Below are 13144 nucleotides of genomic sequence, written 5' to 3'. Positions count from 1 at the left end.
ACTTTGACACACTCCCCCCGACTCGTTAGGATGAATTTATCTTCGTTCAGCTGGAGATTAAGACAAACGGTAGTTTCTGTTTCAGTGGTTCACGACAAACTGGTTTTTGTTTTTGTCTCAGCCTGACGAGAATCATTAAAATGTTCTCGACTGTAAAGATTTTTCATCTTTAAAGTGCTCAAAGACAAAGATAAGAAGAGGAATGATAGCCTCTGAGTAACTGTCTCTACAATCATCTATTACATGGACCTGTGATCTTTCTTTTTTAAAATCACTGAATGTGGTTTCAATAATGAACTCCTTCGTTAACCTCTTTCTTCTGACTGCTGTGTTCGTGCATCTGTAGAGTTAAAGCGTGCATGTGTGCCTGTCTCTCATTGTGTCTACAGTTTATTGTATAGCTGACCTTCACTCCTTTACACACACACACACACAGACTTACACACACCTACACACACTCTCTATCTTCCATTCTTTCTTCTTGTCATTTTCACCGTTCCCACACCTTAAAGCGGAATGGAGAAGAGCGGGAGGCAGAGAGGAAAGGAAAGACCGAGACAGAGACAGAATGAAAGGAGGGGTAAACCGGTTCAGCAGGTAGGCTTTCTCCAGCTTGTTGTCACCGTTATTTCTGCCGCGCATGCGTGCTGGTCGCTGTTTCCTGCTTTTTAAATGAGTACCTGTGCAGCTTTCCGACCCACCTCTATCGTCGGTGTGTATGTGATCTGCGTTTTTTTTCCCTCTCAGCCCCGCTCCCTCACCTAGTGACGCCACACTCCCGTTATTTCAGGGCGCTGTGGGCGATATCCGTCTTTACCTGACCGGGTTGCTCACCTGAGCGGACTCACCTGTCCCGACGCCGAAAATACTTTTCCTTAGCGCTTGGGAACAAATCTGGTTGAGAGGAAAGGTGTGTTGGAGGGGACAAAAAGCGCGATAAAAGTGGACGCAGCTTGCGAAACAAGAAGAAAGGTGCGAGGAGGAGGAAGAAGAAGAAAAGGGGACCGACCTTCCAGTTTTTTTCCCCCTCGGTTTCCTGCTTTTTGCGACTTGTACGTGAATTCACGTCGCGAAAGCGGCTTTTCTGCATATCTCTCTCAAAGGGACTCTGTGTTGGCTGAACATGCCGAGGGCCTTTCTGGTTAAAAAGGCGAACGTTTCGCCGGGAAAGCGGAACTGGAGTGAACTCCCTGATCATGAGCGAGGGGACGTCTACATCCCAGGTGAGTCCACGCTGCTGTAATGAGCCATATTTGTTGTTGTTTCAAAAGAAAAAAAAATGTTGGCGGTGGCGTGTACAGGCGCGTTTTGGGGCGCCTTTACGCACAGATTTGTGGATTTTGCGCGGTTTGGGAATCAACAGGAACGTCAGTGTGGCAGGTGGGGCAGGGGTCCGGTAGTGATTGTAACGGGGCCGCTGCAGCCCGGGGCCACCGAATAACGGAAAAAGCAGCGGCCCGCCGTACACAGACAAAGTAGTTCCTGTGTTGCTTGCGAGGATGTGTCCGGGGGGAGCTGCGCTTGTCTTACTTTAGGTATATAATAAGCTTTATTTTATTTACACCCCAAAATTTTAAATCTATCAATGTTCTCCATGTTATTTGTAAATAATTTTAGTGAAATATCACAAAACAAACAATGACAGGACAGATATATCATTGCGGCCTATGGTAAGCGATAGCAAGGGCCCGTTGTTTCTTTTTTTTTTTTCATATCGACCTTCAACCCCTGATTGTTCTTCCTTGTACAGCGAAGCGCAAATAACGGCCTATTAAACAACTTCTGACTAGTCATTCAACACAAGCAAATTAGTAAACACTTACATTTAAGTATCTCTACAAGGCTGTGATTTAGGAACTATTTTCCAACCTTTAAATTAGATATTTTACACCTTTAACTCTGATTTTTTTTTTTCTGTATCAACACAAGCCCTGAAAGAAACTTAACCCATCAGGTTTCCGGACCTATGAAATGATTTAATGGCCCATTCACATTTTGACACTTTCTCATCAAGCTTTGTGCCCTCGGAGCCGACAAGAGTTAACTGCTAAGTTTGATCCTTTGGATGTGCCACCGACTTTACATTAAAATGACACGTCGAAGTCTCAGTGACCCCCCCGTTCGTGAAAACAATCCCCATTGTTGCCATCGGCGGAGGTTTTATTGTAAGACCCCGCCGGTATCAGATAACAAGTAACGGACTACACCCTAAACGTCTCTCCAGCTCTCCTTTCTCTCCCTCCCTTCCCCCCTTCTTTCTCTCTCTCTCCCTCTCCGTGTATCCTTTCCTGTCCTCATCCCATTACCGTTAACTTTTAATCATTGACTTCTACATCCTACCGGGGTGTTTGCGACCGGAACACCTGGATGAACTGAACCAGGTCACATTTTAAACTGTTTAAAAAAAAAAAAAAAAACAACATCAAGAAAAATCCGTCCACACAGGATGTAATCAACGCAAACAGAAGCGCACACGCATTTTAGGCTTGATCCACGTCCTCATGCGTAGCTTTTGGGAGCAACTTTGAGCACTGAGAAGAACAAAATCAATCTTACGCTGCAGTCACCGCCACCCCCACAAACAAGGGGACTTTGTTATTCTTGTATTTGTCCTTATCCAAGAACTAAAACATCAAGTTATAGAAAATCCATTTACTCTAAAAAACAAAACAAAACAAAACAAACAAACAAGCCCGTTGCTGGGCTTTGCCAAGCCCAGCAACGGTCTCAGCTAAAGCTTCTGGTATGTGCCGTTACTTGATGTACCTGCCTGGCGTGTGTTTGTGTGTGCGTGACAGACGCACACACAAAAACGGATCAACTCTCACACTGACACACTCACATGGAGAAGTATGATAATTGCCTTCAGTATACTGCGTGTTGAATACTTCTTTGAGACATCACATGCCATCAGTTTGGACCATATTGTCACCCTCTGTGTGTGTGTGTGTGTGTGTGTGTGTGTGTGTGTGTGTGTGTGTGTGTGTGTGTGTGTGTGTGTGTGTGTGTGTGTGTGTAGCATTTTATTTTTAGCTCATTGTCCACAAACATGTGCCGGGGCCTGTTTCTGATGGGTCATCAGTCTGAAATCAACCTCTGTTTATCCCTCCTCTGTTTTTTTTCAGGCACACAAGAACCGCAATGCATGACTAGATTCATACAGAGGAATAAAAATATAAGTAAAGATATAAAAAAAAAAATCATCCTTAATTTAAAATCTCCAGGAGAATTTTCCAGTGCAAAAACTGTGGACAAGGGTTTAACTTTCAGGAGCGGGGAAAAAAAAAAAGTTCTGAGACAAAGTCGGCAATTTTTAAAATATTTTTAAATCAGATTTTATTGGTATTCCATACATGTAGTTTTCATGGCTGCTGAAATTAATACTTCATAGTAGCTGCCCGCATAAAGGTTGGGGATGTTTCAAGATTTCTGCCAAGAGACGAGACTTGCCCCTAGAATGACTTTTACACATATTAAAAACTGCAGCTGAATATCACTGCTAACATCTGCAGGGTTTGCTGGTTATTCGATCCACCCACACCAGTGTTTGAAATAACAGTGTACTGCTTCCTTATTTTTGTGGTGGAAAAGAAATCTTCACTATAAACACCGAACATAAACCAGTTCATATTCTGCGACTATAAATAAGGAATTGCTTGGTGGTTACTACCTTTTATTAGCTTTGCATTAATACATATTCAGTTGTGCAGGTTTATGAAACTGGACCTGGATTTAAGTACCAGATGATCAATTGGCCACAGCAAAAAAAGCAACTGACAGCTTATTTAAGTCAACAAGATGAATTATTAACTCAATGTCAGTGTCGGCCAATAAACCGGTGCAACATATACCAGCGTAGACCTTTGATTTCAGGTGCAGGAAACATGACATTTCAGTTCTAATTAAAATCAGACATTATATTGAAATATTCAAATGCTCTTTAACGGAACTGAGAAAAGCAGCATTTTAATTTTAGTCAAATCATAAAAAAATGTAAAAAATAAAATAAAAAGCCAAAACCTGTATCCCACATCCTTCCATAATAATAAAAATAATAATAACGCAATTGTAAAATTAGTGTATAGCCTGGTTGTTGTTTGTTTGTTTGTTAAATTTATGTAAGCATTATTTTCCTGCTGTTTCACAACTCAAAGTTCATATGACTGAATTATTATTTTCCAAATATCTATAAAGCTACATTTTATTTAAAGGCAGATAATATTTGATCCTAAAGACAGCACAGTTGGGAAATGGCTCCTTTCTAAAGCTCGCCAGTATCATGGTTAATACACCATATAGTCCCATTACAGGAGCCGCTGTGTGTGCTGAGAGAGCTGGTGGCTTTCTGGAGTTTTGTCTCCCAAGTATTGACTTCCCGTATTTTGTAGTTTTTGCAGGTGCCAGTTTCACTTTGGATCATGCCTGCTTTTTTCCATAATGCTGAGCTAGGTTTGTTGTAGCTTTGTATGTAAGACGGAGACAGGTGTCATGAAAATGACTAAACATGTCATTCAAAATGTCAGAGTAGTCCAAGAGAAGCTGATGTCTTGTTATGTTTGAGGGTTTATTACATTGCACCAAAAGTTTCTACTGTCTGCTCAATGGCTGCTCCAAGGTTAATGTTTATTGGATGGAAGGAAATGTAACGGACCCTATGGACAACCTGCTGCTGCAGACAATACGCCTTAAGCAAACACACACACACACACACACACACACACACACCCTGTGTTTGATCAAGTTATCTGCTGATTGTTGACTCTTTCTCCCAGCTGAACCATATTAAATGGATAAAAGGAAAATATTACAGAGCATTTAATGCAGCACTCCTGCTCGCTCTTTTCCCTTTGCTCTTGAAGTAGAAGCCTTGAGTTATTTTAACCTGCCACCTTGCTCTTTAACTACTACACACACACACACGCACGCACGCACAGACCCACCCTATTCTCTTAATGACTGCATGAAAAGCCTAAAACCTAAAGATAACAACACAGAAACTTTATTGACCTCAACTCTCTCTCTCTCACACACACACAGTCAGACACACACACACACACACACACACAAACACACACCTCATTCATTGGTAAGGGGGGAAGGAGAGGTGAACAAACAATACAAGATGAGATTAAATGTCCAGCCAGCAGCAGTCACCACAGAAACTATCACCTCCCAGGAGTAATTAAGAAGGATTTTTAAAACGTGACAAAGAAGTACAGTGAAATTTTCTGTTCACTTCAGCAGCTTATATCGTATGATTAGGCTCTCATTCGCATATAAAAAAAAAACATTTTACACACTAGAATGGGTGCAAAAGCCACAAACTCTTTACATTAAACTAAATATAAAGAAGTTCTTCATGGAGATCAGTTAAAGATAATCTGATTAACAGCGTCGTTCATGAGGTGTTAAATGCTAATGTGAAATGTTGAGATGCAAGTCTTTCAGGCCTCTGAATAGAGCATTTCCTGTGTACCGGCATTAAAATTTAGCAACTTAAAAAAAACGTTTCAGGAGTTAAAAACAAAATCACATCCCTAAGAACTTTTATATTTAAGCCTGATTTATAGAAAAAGATTTGGCAACAAGTCTGTTGATCATTATTGACTTTTTAATGTTCATAAGCAATAATCTCATATAGCTGCTGAAATGTGAAGATTTGCTACTTTGTAAATAACTATAAATTTTAAATATTTAAGATTTAAAGTGTTTATTGGAAAAAAATGTAACGAACATTTTGAAATTTTATTTTATACACCAAAGCAGTTAACAGTTTATTAACTGTTTCATTCACTGAAATAATGACTATTCAGCAGCTAAATTAATCGTCAGCTATACCTCATGTTATTTCCAGCGGCTTTTCATTTTTCCCAGAGTTCCTCTAATCCCTCAGTCACAAGGGCCTACAGACCTGTCAGCTACCCTCTGGCTACTGAAGGAAAAAAAGAGCATCCCCAGTCGCTGGGAAATCAATTGCTATACTCCAGCCATCCTAGACACCGGTTGGTCACCACCTGGCAGCTACAGGCCACTATGGAAAAATGCGTATTCCCCAACCAGTCGCTAGGTCAAACTGGTCACAGTTGTTCCAGTTGGTTTGGTTGCTAGCAGAATGCTACAGTTGACTGTAGTTTGCATGGAAGACACAACTTGTTTGCAAACATTTGCCAACTAATTGCCAAGCAGTAGTGAAATTGTGAGGAGTGCAACTCAAACCAGAAACGGAGAACATTCCCTTCACGTTACAAAAAGTTGCACTTTTTGAAACGTGTCGGTTGCACCAGCAGGATTCAGCTCTTACTCTGAAGGCGAACGTTTCTCTGTTTCCAGTTGCGTCGCACTTGTTCAAGTTTCACTACCTCTCGGCGAGTAGCTGGCTAGTGTTTCTAGATGAGCCGAGTTTTCCGCAAATGACTCAGTAGCCACCAAAGCAATCAAGGAGCCAACTGGTCAGGAAAGCACATTTTTCCCCAGCGGTTGCGTGACCGGTCTATAGGCCTTTGTGACTGAAGCCTTACCAAAACACTGGGTAATGCTCAGCCCTGTATTTCATAATAACTGTTTGCACAAATAACTTACAGAGCTGGTTTAGAATCCATGAACAGATGAATGAATCCTCCTTTAACCCTATATAGGGCACTTACTGAAATATTTAGAAAATCAAAATATTAACCTTAGTGTTTTTGGAGGGCATGAGGCTTAATAACGTTTGTAACATTTTTCAAAATGTTTCATTTTCATTTAGAAAATCAAGGTCAGTGAAGACTCCTTATTTGGTTTCTTGCCATATAAATGGTAAAAACAAACAATTCCAAGAAGTGTATTAAAAAATACAAGAAAAAACACACGTGGTGAAGCATACACATTATAAATTTATTCAACATTAGGCCATTTCTCCATGACCACATATTTCAAGACCTTGTGCTTGTTAACCTCACTGAGGTGCGGGATGGGCGTCATATGTGTGGAAAATGACCAAAAATGGTCACATGCCCTATAAATGATCAGTTTGCATCCAAGCTTTATATATTTTTATCACTAATATGGAGATCAGTTAGGTTGGTACTAGAGCACTGAATGTGTTTATTTAACCAAATATATAAGAAATCTGTTTTTTTTAGACAGAGACACACACACACACACACACACTATTTGTGCCGTTGAAGCACCACAGAGCCGTCACTGTTTCTCTCAGCGTTCCATTAATCTGGCTGCTTTACAGACCGCCTTTTATGCCTCCTCTTCATATAGTTCACTGGGGAGGGGCTTCATTTGCATTTACATTTGGGTTTTATCTCATCGAGGCCCCGGTGGCAGAGTCAACTGATTCATTGTCTCGGCTTTGCTGAGCCACGCCTGGCTTTGAGTGACCAGAACGCGCACACCTGCACCTACCTCCGTGTTGCACTTCCAGCTGAATGGCTTCTCTCTGCCTCTTTCAGTGACGTTTTGTTGTGTTCCGCTCATATGCACAAACCATACACACAGTTGATTCAACACACACACGCACACATACACTGCGGAGGTGGATTGTTTGAGGAAGGTACAGAGCTGGTGCTGCAAGACTGTCTGGTCAAACAAGTAATGGTAATGTGTATGTGCGTGTGTGTGTGTGTGCGTGGGTGTGGGCGTATGCATGCTTCTGCGCATTGTTTAGGGCAACTTTTGCACCACCCCCCCCCCACCCCCCACCCCCCGCTCCACACATACACACACGCACACACATTTAATCCTGGTTATTTGCTAATTGAGAGATTGTGCAAATATAAAGCAGTGCAGGCTGTTTGCCTGCACTGAATTTTATATAGTGCAGTAAATTTGTTCTCATACATGACTCTCACCCACTAACTCCCCTTTTAAAGAGATTGTGTTTTTTTTTTCAAACCCTTATAAGTCATGTTTTGCAGTGGCAGCAGCAGTGTTAGAATCAAGTATATAAAAGTGTCATTCTCAGATTTTCCTCTAGTTTGAGCTTATTTGCACTGATCTTGCACTTCACAGATTTACTAACACTCCTGTCTAAAGTCCTCAGTAAAAAGCTGGGTAACACTTTGTATATTATGTTACAATAATAGATGCTCATATTAATCGTGGCCAGTGGTAAACATATGCATAAGTAATCTCTCTAAACACCCAGTTCCAGACAGTTTTTTTTTCCTATTCATGGCTCTGTATGCTGTCACAGAGGGAGGTTGAGGTTAATCTGTTTACAGCCAAAAAGCCCCTTCTACCTGCTGTTCACATCTTTCGCTTGCGAGGGGCAGCCAATCAGAAGAAAGACGGCTTTGAGGGAGAGGAGTTTGTTTCGGATGGAGACCAAGCGGAGGCCCAGTATAAGTTAACAAGGGATTATTTTGACCTGTGAATCATGCAAAGCTTCTCTAGTATGCCCCCTCTAATATTTGAATGTATCTCTAATGCATCAGATGCCTTCATGGCATTCTTCTAACCCACACTTCTCTAATAATTGCAATTGTATATAGACCCACACAGAAAACTTTAAAGAAAAAATATATAATCAAAGGCAAGTAGAATGAAATCCTTATTTTTATGTCTTTAATAGGCCACAGTCAATGTTTTGAAAGTAACGATGTATCAATAATGAAATGTCATGAAACAAAGTAACAAAAGGCACTTGTTTGAGTGAATCTAAGGAGAATTATCACCTCGATCTGCAGCTCCCCTTGGCTTTATTGTGAGTTCACTGTTATGCTACGTAGCTCAAAGCCACTCACAGTCCTCTCATAATGTAACATTTTGCTGTGGCAACAATGGATCATTTAGCAGCTAAATCACCCGACATTTTCTTCAGGAGTTTGTAGAAACCAAAAACCGAATCAAAAGAGGGACTTTAATATCAGAATTATATCCATCAGCTGGCTGTAAACACAACTTCAGCTCTCAGTTATTGGAGGTTTAAGAATGAAATTCAGACATGACACAGAGTTTTCCCGTCTTTCCCTCCAGTCTCCATCTTTCCCCAATCCGCCGTGATGATGGAGGTGGAAGCCAGCACCGCCGAGACGACAGCACCTCTCTGCCTCACCAAACAGTCTCCCGTTGACACACAAACGCACGCGGAGCTGCCCTCCAGCACGGTGCTTGGCAGACCCCAGAGCCCGGTGGGTTTACCGGAGGGGAGGTCAGAGGTCAAGAGGAGGTCGCAGAGCAACTCCACATACATCCGAGCCAAAATAAAGGTAAGAACTGAGCAGGGCAGAGCGCAGTACAAGGTTAAGTTGTGAACTTTTTTTTTTTTGAGTTTACAATGCAAATTTTTGGTTTTCTGTACAAATTCTTTAAGTGATTATTATTTTAAAAAATGTGTATTACTTTTACATGTATAGTAATATCCACAGCAAATGCACAGGAAACTGGTTAGGGGTTTTGCCCTCTCGCCCAATCACAGCTGGGAGAGGTTTCAGCCCCCCATGACCCGGATGGATGGATGGATGGATGGATAATAATATCAATCATCTCTTTTTTCTCTTTCTTTCCATCTCAGGTAACTACAGGTGAGTTACCTCCAGATCCAGCTCCTCTTCCTCTGGCACTTCCTCCCACTCCCACTCCACAGCCTCCAGCTGCACAGACCACTGTGACTCCTCCAAAGCCAACCCCCACCCCCCCAGAATCGGTCCCAATGGTGACCAGATCAACAGGTCACACTCAAAATGGGTTGACGGGCTCGACAGGAGCATTTGTGTGCCAGGTACGTCAAAACGTGTTCCTTTTTGTTGTATTATGATCACATGACTTCAGATACACATTTCAGCTTCATCATTTACTTCTGTGACATTAAGACGTGTAGACGTGCTCCCCCATAATAAGTTATTCATAAAAAACACTTAAAGTCTAAAGATTCTGATGAAGACACATTTAATGATCTGCTTATTTAAAAAAAAAAAAGAGAGATGACAGACAGCTAGAGATGTCTTGCATGAGCGCAGTTTGCACAGTATGCCATGGGTTTTCCACGTAAAGGTAAACACTGACTGTAAACGCAGATAATGTTTGTCTGCAACAAAAATGAAGAGGTTTGAGTGTCAGTTAAGCGCGGGACAGCCCTGATCATGTTGTCACTTCATTTAGGTTTGTCAGAAGACATTCCAATACCAGCGGATGTTAAACAGACACATCAAGTGTCACAATGAGACAAAGAGACATCTGTGCAGCTTCTGTGGCAAAGGCTTCAACGACACCTTCGACCTCAAAAGACACGTACGCACGCATACAGGTAGCTACTCCCCCTTTTTTGTGTGTGTTTATGCACAAAAAACACAAGTGTGTCTGGGCAGTTTCAGACCTCCATACAGATACATTAAATTCCATGGCATTCTTTTCATTTCCCACACAGGTGTCCGTCCATACAAGTGCAACTTCTGCGACAAGGCCTTCACCCAGCGCTGCTCCCTGGAGTCCCACATGAAGAAGATCCACAGCATCACCCTGAAGTACGCCTACAAGGAGCGACGCAACAAGCTGTACGTCTGCGAGGAGTGCGGCCACACGGCGGGAACTCAGGACGAGCTGCTCATCCACCTCCACTCGCTTCATCCCGACAGCGCCCTGCTGAAGAGCAAGGCCGCAAGGAGAGCAGGAGGAGGAGGAAGAGATGGAGGGTCGGTCGGAGGATCCACTCCCGGTTCTCCACAGGGAGCCGAAAGCGATGATACCACCGGATCAGCTGAGCAGTAAAAGGCAGAGGATGATGAAAGATAATCATAAATACACTCAGGGGGGACTGATGAAGGATGAATGTGTTAAGTGATGGATGTGAAGAAGTGGCTGTTGAGCCAGAATGCATAGCCATGGGGAAAGCAAATCTACTTATTGTACTGTATAGATGTGCATATTTACAAATGTATGTGTGCTTGGATTCGGGCATCTACTGTAAATAACTCAATGGAATAACCCATCACAGATGATTAAGTCTACCTTCTACAAAACTATAAATGAAAATCTATGTAAATATAGATGAACAGAAACATTGTGACAACCACACAGTACTTTAGCGCTTTGCTTTGAGTAAAATGCTAGAGTGCTGTAACATCAGCACTTTAAAGTGTGTTTTGGAGTTGCTGCAGCTCAGACTTGTTGCAGCACATCCCGCTGGTACTCACTCCCCGCTGACCAGGAGTAACTCCGAAATTGCAATAGTGCCTTCGCACAGGTTGTACTCGAGCCCTAAATATGCTGTTCAGGTGGCTTCCTGTCTGCAGCAAAGGACTTAAACTGTGTATCAAAGATGGATGTGGCCACAATGATGCCACTCACTTTTTTGAAGAATAGAGCATTTTGGCAGTCACCAGGATAGCTATGCCCTACACCATAATCCAGATTTATGGTCTTTTTTTTTTCTTTTTACTTTAAGTGTGGCCATAATTGACATTCTTTTTATGCTGCATTGAAGAAAAATTGAAAGTGTTTACTAATGTTTCAAATAAGCGAGAAATGTTTTTTTGTTTTCTATTTTTTTTCATACACTTCCATGCATTCAGGTTTGCAACCTGATTAGACTGGTCCTAATGTTTTGGTTCATCTGTGTGTGTATATATGAGAAAATCCTTTTCATAAATTTGGTTAAAAACAGAATATTTTTACACATTTCTTTTGCATATGAATATTACCTGTGGGGTTTCTATGTAAAGCAGAAAAGATGCTTTGTTTTTTAAATGAAAAATACTTTTTCCATTAAAGGGATTAATATATTAGGAGAATTTCTTTTGTCACAGTTTGTCCTTTCTAATAAGCCACACTGCAAATGCAAACTCATAAGGGATTATTAAAGTTAACTAAGTGACTTATAAGTAGCTGACTGCTGATGCGATTGAAGGCCAAAGGAGGAAACTCCTGAGACCTAAAAGTATAGCTGCATAGTAATGAGGTCCTTGAAGTGTCTGTTTCATGGCTGTGAGTTTGAAAGCAATGCCCTTGGAAATGTTAAAGTAGGCTAAAAACCGGCTGTGGTGAAATAAATATAGTGGGAAATAAAGGGGAAAATTGCCAAAGTGCTAGAGTACAAAAAATAAGACATTCATTCATGTTGACACACATAACTTTGTAAAACACAAAAGCATACCTTTTTTCTAGCTATAGCCTACATATAACCCTCTGAGCATACACAAAACTGCATTAAGACATGAGGACAAAGAAATTTGTGTACATTTGTATAATCTATAAATCATTCATAGCTACTTTTGTAGAGTCCACAAATTAAAATATGGAGCAGGAGATGAGTATAATAGGTCCACTTTAAAAATAATATTCCTTCTCCATCAGGTCACATTATATGTTTAGAGTTGTATGCAAAACAAAATGTTATCATGCAGACATTTGGTGGGTTCCAACCTCTGCCTCACTGGCTTTTAAGTAATTAGAGTCCCATTCATAGACGCCTGTTGACCAGTCTGCAACCCTCCTGGCAAGCCCACATCCTTCCAACCTCCAGCAACTGCTAAACAGCTGAAATCAAAATATTCATCTGCTTGTTGGTGGATGGCATCTGGGAATTTTGCCCTGGTGGCTGTCAGGGGGGTTTTCAGCTGGTCTCTAAGCTTGTGTAACTGGGGTTTGAGTTAACTAATTTACTCAAATACTGAGGTACATGGACAGCATACATCTTTAATTACTTTAAAAACAAGAATCGGGGCGCCTGAGTGGCCTAGTGGTGAAGCCAGCAACCACATACATATCCCACCACAAAGGCTCGAGTCCCGGCCTGTCGCCAATTTGCCCGTGTGTCTTCCCCTGTATCTTTCCCCCATTTCCTGTCTCTCTCCACTGCTGATACAAGCCACTGTGGCCAAAAACAAGAATTGGGTGCACAAGTTTGAACATATTTTGGATTTTTGTTCAAAAGTCCAAACACAAAACTTTGGGTCGCAGACAATCTTTTAAGAAGTGGTGCTGGAGGTTCAACAAGTCTTTTAACTTGACATGGCCAAGATCATTAGTTTAAACATCGGTATGTAAGTCCAAGTTATTCAGATGCATCACCTCTTTGCCAAAGTCTGGAAGAAGACCCCAACTGTTGGAATGGATAAAGCAGGCTGATATTAAGCTGCTGGAATGGTCTTCCCAAAAGCCCGTACCTCAACCCTAGTGAAAATTTGTGAACTACACCGAAAAGTCAGGTGGGTAC

The 13144-nt window shown here is 41.6% G+C and overlaps 1 protein-coding gene across 1 annotated transcript; it reads left to right on the top strand.

The window, feature by feature from the left end:
- Positions 1-774: 774 nt before the first annotated feature.
- On the top strand, positions 775-11670 carry ovol1a (ovo-like zinc finger 1a). Its single transcript, XM_030753931.1, has 5 exons — positions 775-1223; positions 8968-9200; positions 9506-9712; positions 10093-10237; positions 10358-11670. The coding sequence occupies exons 1-5, from the start codon at positions 1124-1126 to the stop codon at positions 10696-10698; spliced, it is 1026 nt and encodes a 341-aa protein (XP_030609791.1). The 5' UTR covers positions 775-1123; the 3' UTR covers positions 10699-11670.
- The last annotated feature ends 1474 nt before the right edge of the window (positions 11671-13144 follow it).

This window comes from Archocentrus centrarchus, chromosome 18 (assembly GCF_007364275.1).
Source record: "Archocentrus centrarchus isolate MPI-CPG fArcCen1 chromosome 18, fArcCen1, whole genome shotgun sequence".
NCBI lineage: Eukaryota > Metazoa > Chordata > Actinopteri > Cichliformes > Cichlidae > Archocentrus > Archocentrus centrarchus.
The sequence above is the reverse complement of the archived record's forward strand: the minus strand, read 5'-3'. Positions and strand labels throughout refer to the sequence as shown.

Bases quoted from the DNA above. Each gene is read 5' to 3' on its own strand.
- ovol1a (XM_030753931.1), top strand. From the start codon at position 1,124: ATGCCGAGGGCCTTTCTGGTTAAAAAGGCGAACGTTTCGCCGGGAAAG. The intron at 1,224-8,967 runs GTGAGTCCACGC...CTTTCCCTCCAG, and splicing joins AGGGGACGTCTACATCCCAG to TCTCCATCTTTCCCCAATCC. The intron at 9,201-9,505 runs GTAAGAACTGAG...TTTCCATCTCAG, and splicing joins ACATCCGAGCCAAAATAAAG to GTAACTACAGGTGAGTTACC.